Source organism: Pygocentrus nattereri, chromosome 2 (assembly GCF_015220715.1).
Source record: "Pygocentrus nattereri isolate fPygNat1 chromosome 2, fPygNat1.pri, whole genome shotgun sequence".
Lineage (NCBI taxonomy): Eukaryota > Metazoa > Chordata > Actinopteri > Characiformes > Serrasalmidae > Pygocentrus > Pygocentrus nattereri.
Window position 1 is genome coordinate 52,753,508 of NC_051212.1, and position 13,520 is coordinate 52,767,027.

The 13,520-nt window shown below is 42.2% G+C and overlaps 1 protein-coding gene across 1 annotated transcript; it reads left to right on the forward strand.

Moving 5' to 3' along the window:
- The first annotated feature begins 242 nt into the window (after positions 1–242).
- Positions 243–8,594, forward strand: LOC108430742 (angiopoietin-related protein 3-like). The gene is made up of 7 exons (XM_017703403.1): positions 243–778; positions 3,264–3,374; positions 3,524–3,635; positions 4,676–4,789; positions 4,883–4,978; positions 5,850–6,110; positions 7,659–8,594. The coding sequence occupies exons 1-7, from the start codon at positions 260–262 to the stop codon at positions 7,811–7,813; spliced, it is 1,368 nt and encodes a 455-aa protein (XP_017558892.1). The 5' UTR covers positions 243–259; the 3' UTR covers positions 7,814–8,594.
- Positions 8,595–13,520: the final 4,926 nt, after the last annotated feature.

Here is a 13,520-nt window from a genome sequence, read left to right on the forward strand (position 1 = left end):
TCCGCCACCTCACATATTTTCCAAAAGAAGACTGTGGTACAAATAATCAAAGGACAGTATAACCTCTGCTAATCTGAAGTAGCCTATGAAGAAATGTTGCTCTTCAAAGATTTGTTTGCACATTTGAGGCATTTACAAAGTCACATCAGTTCATCCTGTGTCTGTTTAATGATCAACCCAACTTGCGACAGTACAAATATAAAGGGCCTGTTGACGCAAAGCACTGAAAGAACATTACTAACAACATTTGTGTGAACAAATGGCAAAGAGTAAGGCAACCATGAAGCTGGCTCTGCTGATGATACTGATTGTACTGACCAATGCAATCCTAGCAGCAGAGAATATGGGCACTGAGGAGCCTGACCTGCCTCAAGTAGGGACTCGGTCAACCTTTGCAGGCCTGGATGATGTCCGTCTCATAGCGAATGGCCTCCTGCAGCTCGGCAAGAACCTGAGGGACTTCGTGCAGAAGACAAAAGGCCAGATCAATGACATCTTGCAAAAGCTCAACATATTCGACAAGTCCTTCTACCAGCTCTCTGTTCTGGCCAGCGAGATCAAAGAGGAAGAAGAGGAGCTAAAAAAGACCACGGTGGTCCTCAAAGCCAACAACGAGGAGATCAAGAGTCTGTCGCTGGAGATAAACTCCAAAGTAGAGGAAATCATGATGGAGAGAACCCAGCTGCGGGAACAGGTCGGAGGGCTGGAGGAGAAGATGAGTGGGCTTTCTCATGGCCTGCTCTCAGCAGATCAGGTTGCAGAAATTACTGCATTGAAGGTAAGGTGGGCACTCTTGTGAAGTTTCTCAGCCGCATGTGCTAATGCTAAGCCTCTGAGCCTGCCAGACAACTTTGTTTTATGTCATGAAACTAAGAAAAAGGCTAGAACCCTATTAATGTTCCTGCACAGGTGGAGCTTGACACAGTTGAAACTTGAGCTGAATCTTAAATCCCAACTGTGGGTCACTAATCAGCTAAAGCATCACCCTCAGGCATATTTAGTTAGGAATGAACTCTTATGTAACTCTAAGAAGTAACATTTGGACTGTGCCTGAAACGTTGCTTAGCGTGGTATTATTAAAGTTACTGGTCTTTTTTAGAAAAAGTGCAGAACCCTGGCCTTCTCAAAGGTGCAGTGTCTAAGATTAAGTGGTATCTTGTGGTGAGACTGCAGAATGCAACCAACTGAATGCCCCTCCCTCACGCCTCCCTTTCCAAATGTGTAGTAGAACCTTTGGTGGCCATCAGGTTTTCGCCTCTTTGTTGATGAGGATTCATCCTCCCTCACTTTTTCTTGTGCTAAATAATAAGTATGATCTTCCATTTGTCAAAACTTGGATTCTCAAACTTGTCACAACACAAAATGGTCAGCCAGCGCCAGCAGCAACCACTGATTCTTCTTCTTTTTATGTCTTCCAACTGGAGCTCCCGCACCACCAAATTCAAGCTGCTGCTTCAACGTAAAAATGCTAAAGGCATCACTGGAGCCAGTGTTTGGTTTGTCCATTCTGGTCTACTGTGGAAACATTCTTGCGCAACACGCCAGCCTCTGTTGGAAGAGGACCTGCTCCATATGTAGATATGAAGGGCTCATTCTAAGCTAAAGAAAACAACAATTTGTGCTTACAGGTGTTTATACAACAGTTAAAATATGGTTTTCTATACTATGCTCCATTTTTGCTTATAGATCTCCCTAAATTTTACACACTGCACCTTTAAAATGCATTTGTTCTGTGTGAATACTCACTTACAGTTTAGCAATCTGCTAACCTTTGAAGCACAATCTGAATACTATTTGGTTACTAATAACTTCTTGACATTGACTTACATTAAAAGTTAATATAGTTAAATAGGTTTTATCTTTCTCCTGTAATTCCAATCACTTCCACGGCCACAGGTGTATAAAGCCGAGCCCCTCGGCCTGCAGACTGCTTCTACAGACATTAGTGAAAGAATGGGTCGCTCTCAGGAGCTCAGTGAGTTCCAGCGTGGTACCGTGATCGGACGCCACCTGGGCAGCAAGTCCAGTCGTGAAATTTCCTCACTACTAAATATTCCACAGTCAACTGTCAGTGGGATTATAACACAGTGGAAGCGATTGGGAACGACAGCAGCTCAGCCACGAAGTGGTCGGCCACGTAAAATGACAGAGCGGTCAGCGGATGCTGAGGGGCATAGTGCGCAGAGGTCACCGACTTTCTGCAGAGTTAATCACTACAGACCTCCAAACTTCATGTGGCCTTCAGATCAGCTCAAGAACAGCGTAGAGAGCTTCATGGAATGGGTTTCCATGGCCGAGCAGCTGCATCCAAGCCTTACATCACCAAGCGCAATGCAAAGCGTGGAATGCAGTGGTGTAAATCGCCGCAACTGGACTCCAAGCAGTGGAGACGAGTTCTCTGGAGTGACCAATCACGCTTCTCCATCTGAAAATCCAATGGACGAGTCTGGGTTTGGCGGTTGCCAGGAGACGGTACTTGTCTGACTGCATTGTGCCGAGTGTAAAGTTTGGTGGAGGGGGGATCATGGTGTGGGGTTGTTTTTCAGGAGTTGGGCTCGGCTCCTTAGTTCCAGTGAAAGGAACTCTTAAAGCTTTAGCACCAAGAGATTTTGCACAATTTCATGCTCCCAACTTTGTGGGAACAGTTCAGGGACGGCCCCTTCCTGTTCCAACATGACTGCGCACCAGTGCACAAAGCAGGTCCAAAAAGACACGGATGAGCCAGTTTGGTGTGGAAGAACTTGACTGGACCTGAGTCCTGACCTCAACCTGATAGAACACCTTTGGGATGAATTAGAGTGGAGACTGTGAGCCAGGCCTTCTCGTCCAACATCAGTGTCTGACCTCACAAATGCGCTTCTGGAAGAACGGTCAAAAATTCCCATAAACACTCCTAACCCTTGTGGAAAGCCTTCCCAGAAGAGTTGGATCTCACTCAATTTCATATGTGCGTGTAGGCAGATGAGCAAATAGTTTTGACAATATAGTGTGTGTGTATATATATACACACTCATGAAGCTGCTTGAGTGAATGCCAAGAGTATGTTAACTTGGATCATGACAAAAAAAACAGCTTGAATTTGTTTTTTTTACTCGCTGCAGAATTCCATATGTGTTAATTAATTGTTTTGATGTTTTCTAAAATGTGTGAAATGGTTCAAATAAGAAAAACCCTTTTTGTATAGCTCTGTCCAAAGTTATGACTGACAGTAGATATGAAATGGAGATAAAATGGCAAACACCTAAACACCATATTTTGATCAGGAGGTGATCCAAGCCCAAGAGCGGAGTATCTCAGAGCTGCTGAAGGCAGTGAAGGAACAAAGTGAGCATCTCAACTACCAGAAAAACAAGATCAAGGGTTTGGAGAATAAGGTAGAATTTTTTGGTTGGATTTCAAATGTATTGAACAGACCTCTTGTAGGTGTAGCCTGCCCGTCCGAAAATGACTGTAAAAACAAATATATAATGTATTCAAACATGCATGTGTGACGCATAAAATATGTAAAACTGTCACATTTTAGCTCAACTCTGCCAGTCTTCAAGAAACTACCTCTAAATTTCAATGGGACACCCAAACCTACAGCATGTCAGAATACCTGTCTAACTCTTCCACTGATGGAAGCTTCTCGAGTGGTGAGGACACCAACAACTATTTTAAGGGAATGTGTTGTCGGCCAGCTGAGACACACTTGGTGAGCAAATTTTGCTTCTTTAGTTTCAAACTGCTGCTGTGAACCAAATGACGCTGACACTAGAAGTCAATAGTCACCCAAATCTTTTCTAGAAATATAGCTTATATAAAGCTTCTCTCAACCTGCATCCAGGTCTTCAGTGATGTCACACAGCCTTTTCGATGTGAATTTTAGACAAGTATTGAATTCCGATTTGTGCATGTATTTCACATACTGTTAAAAACGAGAGGTCAGCTCAACTCAAAATGATATAGTAACTGATTGCATGGCTTTTCTTGAGAACCAGCCTTGTGACCCGAAAGGTCGCCAGTTTGATCCTCTGAGCTGACAGTATCTGACTTGATCAAGGCACCTAACCCCCAACTGCTCCCCGGGTGCTGCAGATAGGGCTGCCCACCGCTCTGGGCAAGTGTGCTTACTGCCCCCTGGTGTGTGTGTGTTCACTAGTGTGTATGTGGTGTTTCACAGCACGGCTGGGTTAAATGCGGAGGTGAAATTCCCCCGTTGTGGGACTAATTAGGGTCACTTAATCACTTAAACGGATGCATCAGATTCTGTTCGCAAACTCTCTTTATCAATAACTGCTCATCTTTAACTTTCAAACTGAAAAATGTGTTTATAAATACAAACAGAAAGTGTGAATGTAATCTAGTGTCTAAGTGCTTGCGTGATGCATGTGGGAGAGTCAGAATCGTTGTCTACAGTGGCTGCCTGCTGTATTATAGCTTACAGTAAGTCAACCTGCGTTCTAAACCACATGGCTTGAGGAGGTTGAGAGACATTTTGGGGATGTATTTGGGTGACTACTGACTTCTAGTGTTAGCTACATTAGCCTCGTAGCTCCAGCGCTAAACTAAAGAAGCAAGATTTGGACACAAGTCATGTCCTGGCTGGCCAACGTCTGAGATGAGTGAAAAATTTTGTAAAAATTGTGTAAAAAGGCTTTTGGACTGCAGATCTCTGAGAATGGTGCTATTGCAGATTTCCCAAGGGACTGTGGCGAGGTCTTCAGCACGGGAGAGAACACTAGCGGCCTCTATGCCATCAAACCAAACCAGTCAGAGCCGTTTCTTGTGTACTGCGAATTCACACAGGGTTAGAACACACATTTACTATTCCAGGCATGGAGTGACTCTCTCAACCAGTTGTATGTAGACAACCTCCTAACTTCACCTCTGCTGTCCACAGAGGGGGCGTTCACCGTCATTCAACGCAGACACGACGGCTCTGTAAATTTCAACCTGTCCTGGCAAAGCTATGAGGATGGATTTGGAGACTTCAGGAGTGAGTAGCGCATATGGAATGCTGGTTCTCCTGCAGCAAGGAACACATGAATGAGATTTCCTCTTGACATCACTGTACGGACACAAGCAGCCAGGAGCACAGTGGAGAACTCTGACTTGACGTTAACATTCCTGACAGCTTAAATTTCAGCAACTTTGGACTGTCACAGCCTTTTTCAGGCCTTCCTCAGCCTCTAGTATATCCTAAAATTTCACCCCAAACTAAGCATGACTTGACCCAGACTAAGTTAGAGCAGTTGTTTATAGTTGTTTAGTGTTTTTTAAATATAGTAAGGGGATGTCACTGATCTCCACTCTCCTAAGCTAGGAACCCTCAAGGCCTTCAGGACCTTCACAGAAGGCCTAATGGTTTACGGGAACTAATATATGTAATATTTTGTTCATTTTTAATCGACAAAGTGTATATACTTGATGTAATTAAAGAAAGCTTTAAACTATCAAAACATCCATCCAAAGTATCCAATCAAAATTTAGTTCTATGTGCTATCACTGTATTCTGATAGGAACTTCAGGAGCTGAGCTGAAGGCCATGCATCTTAGATTAACCACAAACATAATTAGGAAATCTCCTCGTTTAATTTTTTGTGCACCACTCTTAGCTTAGCACTGGCATACTATTAACATCCCAGGGTGGTACCAGCAGAAACTGTTATTATTCATTTTTCCTCTTATATTTTGACCAAGTTTTGACATTTACAGCCCAAACTGAAAACTTAGCCTCAATAGTCATGTTTTGCCACTTAATCTCCTATTGACAGTAACAGTAGTGTGATGCTTTATTGAGAAAGAGAGCTGGATATCTCTGCTTACTTTCCAGAGATCAAGAATCTGCTAATTGTGTTCATTTGTAGGTGAGTTCTGGCTCGGCCTGACAAAGATCCTCTCCATTGCCAGGCAGGGTGACTCTCTCCTGCGACTTCAAATGGAGGACTGGAAACAGGAGAAAAAGTCCACGGAGTTCCAGTACAACCTGGAAGGCCCTGACTCCAACTACACCATCCACCTCAAGCTAGTGCACCCGACCCGGGATACAGACTTCCATGCAGTGAGATTCTCCACCAAAGACCACAATGATGGGTATCATGACGAAAGCTGTGTCCGTGACTACACAGGTACTGCTGTCTCACTGAATAACCACGCCCACTCACCCAGCCTTCATACTGTCACTGAATAACCACGCCCACTCACCCAGCCTTCATACTGTCACTGAATAACCACGCCCACTCACCCAGCCTTCATACTGTCACTGAATAACCACGCCCACTCACCCAGCCTTCATACTGTCACTGAATAACCACGCCCACTCACCCAGCCTTCATACTGACACTGAATAACCACGCCCACTCACCCAGCCTTCATACTGTCACTGAATAACCACGCCCACTCACCCAGCCTTCATACTGTCACTGAATAACCACGCCCACTCACCCAGCCTTCATACTGACACTGAATAACCACGCCCACTCACCCAGCCTTCATACTGACACTGAATAACCACGCCCACTCACCCAGCCTTCATACTGTTACAGAATAACCACGCCCACTCACCCAGCCTTCATACTGACACTGAATAACCACGCCCACTCACCCAGCCTTCATACTGTCACTGAATAACCACGCCCACTCACCCAGCCTTCATACTGTCACTGAATAACCACGCCCACTCACCCAGCCTTCATACTGTCACTGAATAACCACGCCCACTCACCCAGCCTTCATACTGTCACTGAATAACCACGCCCACTCACCCAGCCTTCATACTGTCACTGAATAACCACGCCCACTCACCCAGCCTTCATACTGTCACTGAATAACCACGCCCACTCACCCAGCCTTCATACTGTCACAGAATAACCACGCCCACTCACCCAGCCTTCATACTGTCACTGAATAACCACGCCCACTCACCCAGCCTTCATACTGACACTGAATAACCACGCCCACTCACCCAGCCTTCATACTGTCACTGAATAACCACGCCCACTCACCCAGCCCTCATACTGTCACTGAATAACCACGCCCACTCACCCAGCCTTCATACTGTCACTGAATAACCACGCCCACTCACCCAGCCTTCATACTGTCACTGAATAACCACGCCCACTCACCCAGCCTTCATACTGTCACTGAATAACCACGCCCACTCACCCAGCCTTCATACTGTCACCATTGCAGTTATGCTCATGCTATCGGGCTTTAATAATATCCAGAAACAGCTTTTGAGTTTAAATCTTTGAGCTGAACTATAAAAACGATATAATATGTTATTCTTCCTTTTTACATGCATCAACAGTAAATATGTAAATATATGCCAAGTTAACTTGGTGCTATCATAACATTGGAATTCCCAATTAGGGTGCAAGAAAAAATGGCCTTTTGTGAAACACGTCACACACAGACTAAATTAAGGTGGTATTGGTTTTTATCCTGTCAGAGAGCACAGAGACGTATATTTGACTATAAAAAAGTGAAGTATACTCTTTGTGGAATATCAGCTTCCGGAAATTCCTTCCTTAATCTGACTGTTCAGACCAGCTTCTGAAAAGTCTGTGTTACACAATTTCGAACGCTTGATTTGCATTCTCTAAGCTTCATTCATCATTACAGTAACACTGCAGTGCTTCCTACTGCTTACAGCGTCTTCTCCGGCTCTTTTCTAGGAGGATGGTGGTTCAGCGCTTGTGGCGATATCAACCCGAATGGAAGGTGCATCCAGAGCAGACCTCGCAGGAAGGGAATCCAGTGGAAGCACAATAAAGGACAAGGCCACCTGAAATCCTCACAGATCTCCATTCATCATGCTAAAAAAGCTTAGCCTGCACATCTGCGGCGTGAAAGACACTAGTAGGATATCAGTGATGTCACCACAGCTCTCTCTTTGACTTTTTGTGCTGTATATTAGCTGCACTATAACCGTTATAAACAGGCATTACTGCGCTTTGCCCTTTGACAGGCTAACACATGCCCCATTATTCAAACATGACCCATCACAGGTAGAAGAAAACGAATAAAAGCTAAAAGGAAAAAAAAGATTTTGGTCAATTTTATTTATATTTTTGTTTTGCTGACCTAATGGTCAGTGGTGTCTTCCTAAAGCAGGCGGCTCCAATCAGCACAGAGACTTATCACAGAATATTTATATTTATCTTAAAGCAGGGTGGTAACCTGATGACATCGTAATCAACGCGGTGGACACATCTGCTTCCGTTAATGTGGGCTTTATTTAGTGGACAATCCCAGAGGCTTGAGTTTGCCGCAGTTTTATTATTCACAGCTGTTATTATTTTTACACGACTTCTAATAAAGGCTTGCTTCCCTTGCAGAGACTGTGGACCTATTGCTTTTACATCATGATGTAGTCTGTGGCAGCTGTAGCAAAAAGATGGTCTTAATGGACCGAGGACGCCACGCAAGTCTGATCCACTCGTTTGTATCGTCACACGTCCCACTACGCGAGTCTTTTGTCTGATGCAGACAGTGTGGAGCTTGTTGTTGGAGTTTGGTGACTTTAAAGGCTGTATAATATTCTTTTGCTCATTCTCATGTCATGAGATTATCTTGTACCCACACTTTTCTAAATAAAGGCTATAACTTATTTATCTTGCTCCCACACTTTACAGAATAATGGCTATCACTTAATTTTACTGTTCCCTAAGTGATGGCTATGGCCTAGTTATCTTGTTCCCACACTCTACTAAGTAATGGCTGTAATTTAATTATCTTGTTCCCACACGTTACTAATTAATGACTATGATTTAATAATCCTGTATCCACACTTTCTCAGTAATGGCTAAGGCTTGATTATCTTGTTGCCGCAATTCACTAAATAATGGCTATGGCTTAATTATCTTGTTCCCACACTTTACTAAGTAATGGCTATGATTGAATTATCTTGTTCCCATTCCTTGCTACGTAATGGGCATGGCTTAATTATCTTGTTCCCAACTTTACTAAGTAATGGCTATGGCTTAATTATCTTGTTCCCACACTTTACTAATGGCTATAATTTATCTTGTTCCCACACTCTACTAAGTAACGGCTATAACATAACTACCTCGTTCCCACACTTTATCAATGAATGGCTATGACTTCATCATCCTGTTCCCACACTTTACTGAGTAATGGCTATAGCTTATAATCTTCTTCACACTTGACTAAGTTGTGACTGACATAATTATCTTGTTCTCACAACTTAGTGAGACAAGACAATTCATAGCCACGATTCAGAAAGGCTTGAGAACAATATAATCATGTCATTTTATCAACGATGAGTTCATTATTTTGTTGCCATGCCTTTCTATGGCATGGCCATTAATTAATGATCTAATTCCCACACCTTACTAAGTGTTAGCTATGAGTTTATTATCTCCTACTCTGATCTTTCTAGGTCCTGGCTGTGCTTTACTGCTATAAAATGTCATCAGCAGGTCTCAGTGAGAGTCACATAAAACTACACTCAAACTCATCTGACCAGGCAGTAATTACAGGTATCATGCACTGACCATATCAAGCCTGGTACTTAATGCATGATTACACAGCATCTACTGCCAAAACTGTGAGGAATCATATAACTGACAGTTAATAAGTATTAAAAAAATCTCCTAGTATTAGTCGCAGCCAAATCCGATCTGCTATCTCTGCCTTCGTTATTACACAACGTTCACCGACCTGGGACAGTGAGGGCTGACACGGGCTTCCCGAGTGACCTGTACAGCTGAGCACCGTGACACAGTATCCTGAATCTGGCCTACAAAAGTCACCCTCCCCCAAAAAAGAGCATGGCTGTGGCTCAGGGTCCATCATTGATCTTGTCTGAATAATCCGATCCAACCAAAAGTCAGACACCCTGAGCACCTCCATACTGCAGTGAGGGAAATCAGAGGAATGGAGAGAACATCAGTGTTTCGTCTCCGATCTAAAATCATCAGCTGTTTTGAAGACTGAACAGAGGGCCGGTCACGCTGGTGGTGCTCACTTCGGTTTGTTGACAGTCATTCTACTGCCGCTTTGTGGTCAAAGACAAAATTTCATCAACACCGTTCCTCTGTTCTATGGGACGTTCCAGGTTGACAGGACTTCTGTAACCCGCCGCTGGAAAGATGACGGTTTCTCTGCTTTTCTATTAATGCGTTTCGTGATGTTAGCAGGGACAGCTGGTGCTGTAGTGCAGCAGACATATGGACAGGTAACTCACTAAACAGACCACCTGCAGTGATGTTTACAGGATTATAATACAGAGGGAATCAAAAAGATTTATGTTGTTTTCTTTTTGCGCCTCGAGAAGATCAAGTTTAGTTTGAGGGGTTCTTTTATAGGTGCTGGTCACCTTTCATCACCTTTTTCAGTTCCCTCCCGCAGCTTCCTGCGGAGGACTTTGGTAACCCCCCTGTTGAACGCACAATACCCCCCCCCCCCCCTTTTTTTAATGTTTTGATTTATTTCTTTATTTTTCCTTTCATGTTATTTTATTTGCATATTGATTCATGATTATAAGGCTGCATTTTGTAGTTGTTGCTTTAGTACTTTTGTCTTTAAATGTTTTATTTTGTATTTGTGTTGTAAGCCCTTTAAAAAGCAATTAAAAAAAACATTCATCCGAATACAAAGTGATTTATTTGGCTTGTAAATCATCACAGATCAGTGCAGTGAGCTGTAAACAGTGTAAATGAGCATAAAGTTTATTATGTAATTCTACAAGGTCTCAGTCTGAACCTCCTCCAGCTGGACGGACGACATCAACACCACAGTCAAACTCATCCCAGACTGGACTGAGTGTGTCGGGCGTCGCTGCTCTCATGGCTCTTTCAGTGGGATTTTGGAGATCATCCAGTGCTGTGGAACCAGCGCCGAACGCTCTGAGCTGCTGGAGCTTCACTGCTGATGAAAATCAGGCTGCACAGTTATGATGGATTCACTCTTATTGACGTGGAGAACGCAGAACGCTCTGCTCAGGGGTCTCATCTCCTCTCAGACTGAAGGAACCAGTCAGAAACTCTGGGACCCCCTCTTACAGTTGGAGTGTGATTGGTTCCTCGACGCCTCGCGGTTGTAAAAAATAAGGCGCTTTGAAATCGGATGAATCTTCTTGAATCACTTTGTCTTCTTTCTGAGGCTTCCAAATGAGACTTCGACAATAATTCCTCAAACTTTCTGAAAATTTACTGTATCAATATAAAAATAAAACATTTCCACACCTTTTCATCTATTTTTCTGAAGTTGTGTGTAATTCAGTCCTTGAGATGTAAAGAGTCCTTCTGAGTGGGTTTGGTGTGAAATGGTTGATTGTAGAGACTCAGACGTCTTTACAGTGGTGGTGATGGGAACCAGACGTCGTCATGACTACAAAACAGATATAGACGTTTTATTTACTATCCAGAACCACCAGTGAACCCACACGAGTCATCTGGGCTTATATGGACTGATGATGAGGGTAAAATAGTCATAAATCTGAAAACACACGTTTTTTGGGGGGGACTGATTGTCCAGCTCAGTGCAAGAGTTCAACCACTACGCTGGAACTCAGTTCCAAGGGGAAAGATGATGCCCGAAAAACAAAGGGCAGGGGTAAAAATAAGAAATGAGATTAGGCCTCTACATCTCATGACATTAATCTTTATTTAAATTAGATCTGTCATTGTCTTATTTTAGATTAATACTCAGTTTCTTCTATTCCTGTTAAGCTTTATCACCTGGCTGTAAAGCACTTTGAGCAGCCACTGGTATGAAAAGTGCTCTATAAATATACATGATAATATTATTATTATTATTATTATTATTATAGTTTTTCAGATTTTTGGAAGAGTTTTATCTATATCTTCTCTTAAACTGTAATTGTAAAAATGTCTAAACAGAATTATATTCACTATATTTAAATATATTTATTATGTTTACTGTGTTTACTTCACATCTATTTCCTAAAAGTTAGCAAAGTTAATAAAGGCTTAGCTCCGCCCACACTTGGCTTGACCACACTGAGGCATACGTCACTGAAAAGCTTGTTTCTTGCAGAATCTAAACAGACTATTCAAATACGTTTGTGCTCATGAGAACACAAATGGTGCACGTTCTCAGGGGTCTCACTGCAGTTCCAAGGACCCGTTTGAAGTTTTCCTCAAAATCAGTTTTTCCCCATATTCATAATCAAAAATCTCAGCTTCTCCAAAACCTGCATTCAAGAATTTTTACATGTTCATTCCTAACCATATTCATAAGGATGCTAAGGTTAATAAATTGCTCATAGCTGGATTTATGCTTCTGATTATATAATACAAAACAATCGGAAAAATGGTTTATAACAACTGCAGGTTTCTTGATTCAACAATAAACCACAATCATCCAAAGGCTGGATGTCTGCACTACAGAAAATGATATCTTGGCAAGTGAAATAGTCTGAAACCTGAATGATTTCTCATTTTGGGATTATTTTAAGCGTTTATTATTTATCTTATTTCCAATATACATATGTATGACCTACTATATATATAGGCATAATATAAAATGATTTAACTTACTAAAATCACTAAAACAAGTAAAAATATCTGTAAATGAATGAAAAAATTGTATAATTTCAACAATATCAAAATAAGTTACTCTAGATGTATTGATAAAATTTAAGATAATTTTACTTGCTATCATTTCCTGCAGTGGGTTTAAAAAAAAAAAAAAAAAAAAAATATATATATATATATACACATACCAAAACTTCATATCATAAAACTATAATAAATCAAAGTCTCAAGCATTATGCAGCATATTAATATCTATTGTGATAACTGTGATAACTTTCTGTGAGGGAGCTTTTAGCAGTGGACATCTGGTTCCTATCACCAGCTCTGTGAACAATTCTGACTCTGTAACTTCTAGAATGGTACATTTCATATCAAACCATTCTCAAGGACTTTGTTAACATATTAACCATTTAATTGTAGGAGAAAAACGACCCTGTTTAATTTCACTGGAAGCACAAAACCACCAAAAAATGCTATTCTGGCAGGTGAAATTGTGGGAAATCTAGTCAAAGTATCTAATATTTTTCTTTTTAAGACTGTTTTTAAGTGCAGTGCTGAAGTGCAGACCGAGCATCAGAACGGGGAAGAAAGGGGATTTAAGGGACTTTGAACGTGGCGTGGTTGTTGGTGCCAGACGGGCTGGTCTGAGTATTTCAGAAACTGCTGATCTGCTGGGATTTTCACACACAACCATCTCTAGGGTTTACAGAGAACGGTCTGAAAAAGAGGAAATATCCAGTGAGCGGTCAGTTGTGTGGAGGAAAATGCCTTGTTGATGTGAGAGGTCAGAGGAGAACGGGCAGACTGGTTCCAGATGGTAGAAAGGCAGCAGGAACTCAAATAACCAACCAGAATCTCTGAGGAACGTTTCCAACACCTTGTTGAAAGTCTGCCATGAAGAATTAAGGCAGTTCTGAAGACGAAAGGGGGTCCAACCTTTTACTAGCAAGGTGTACCTAATAAAGTGGCAAGTGAGTGTATATTAAAACCACTCCAGATGCTGCATGTACGAGT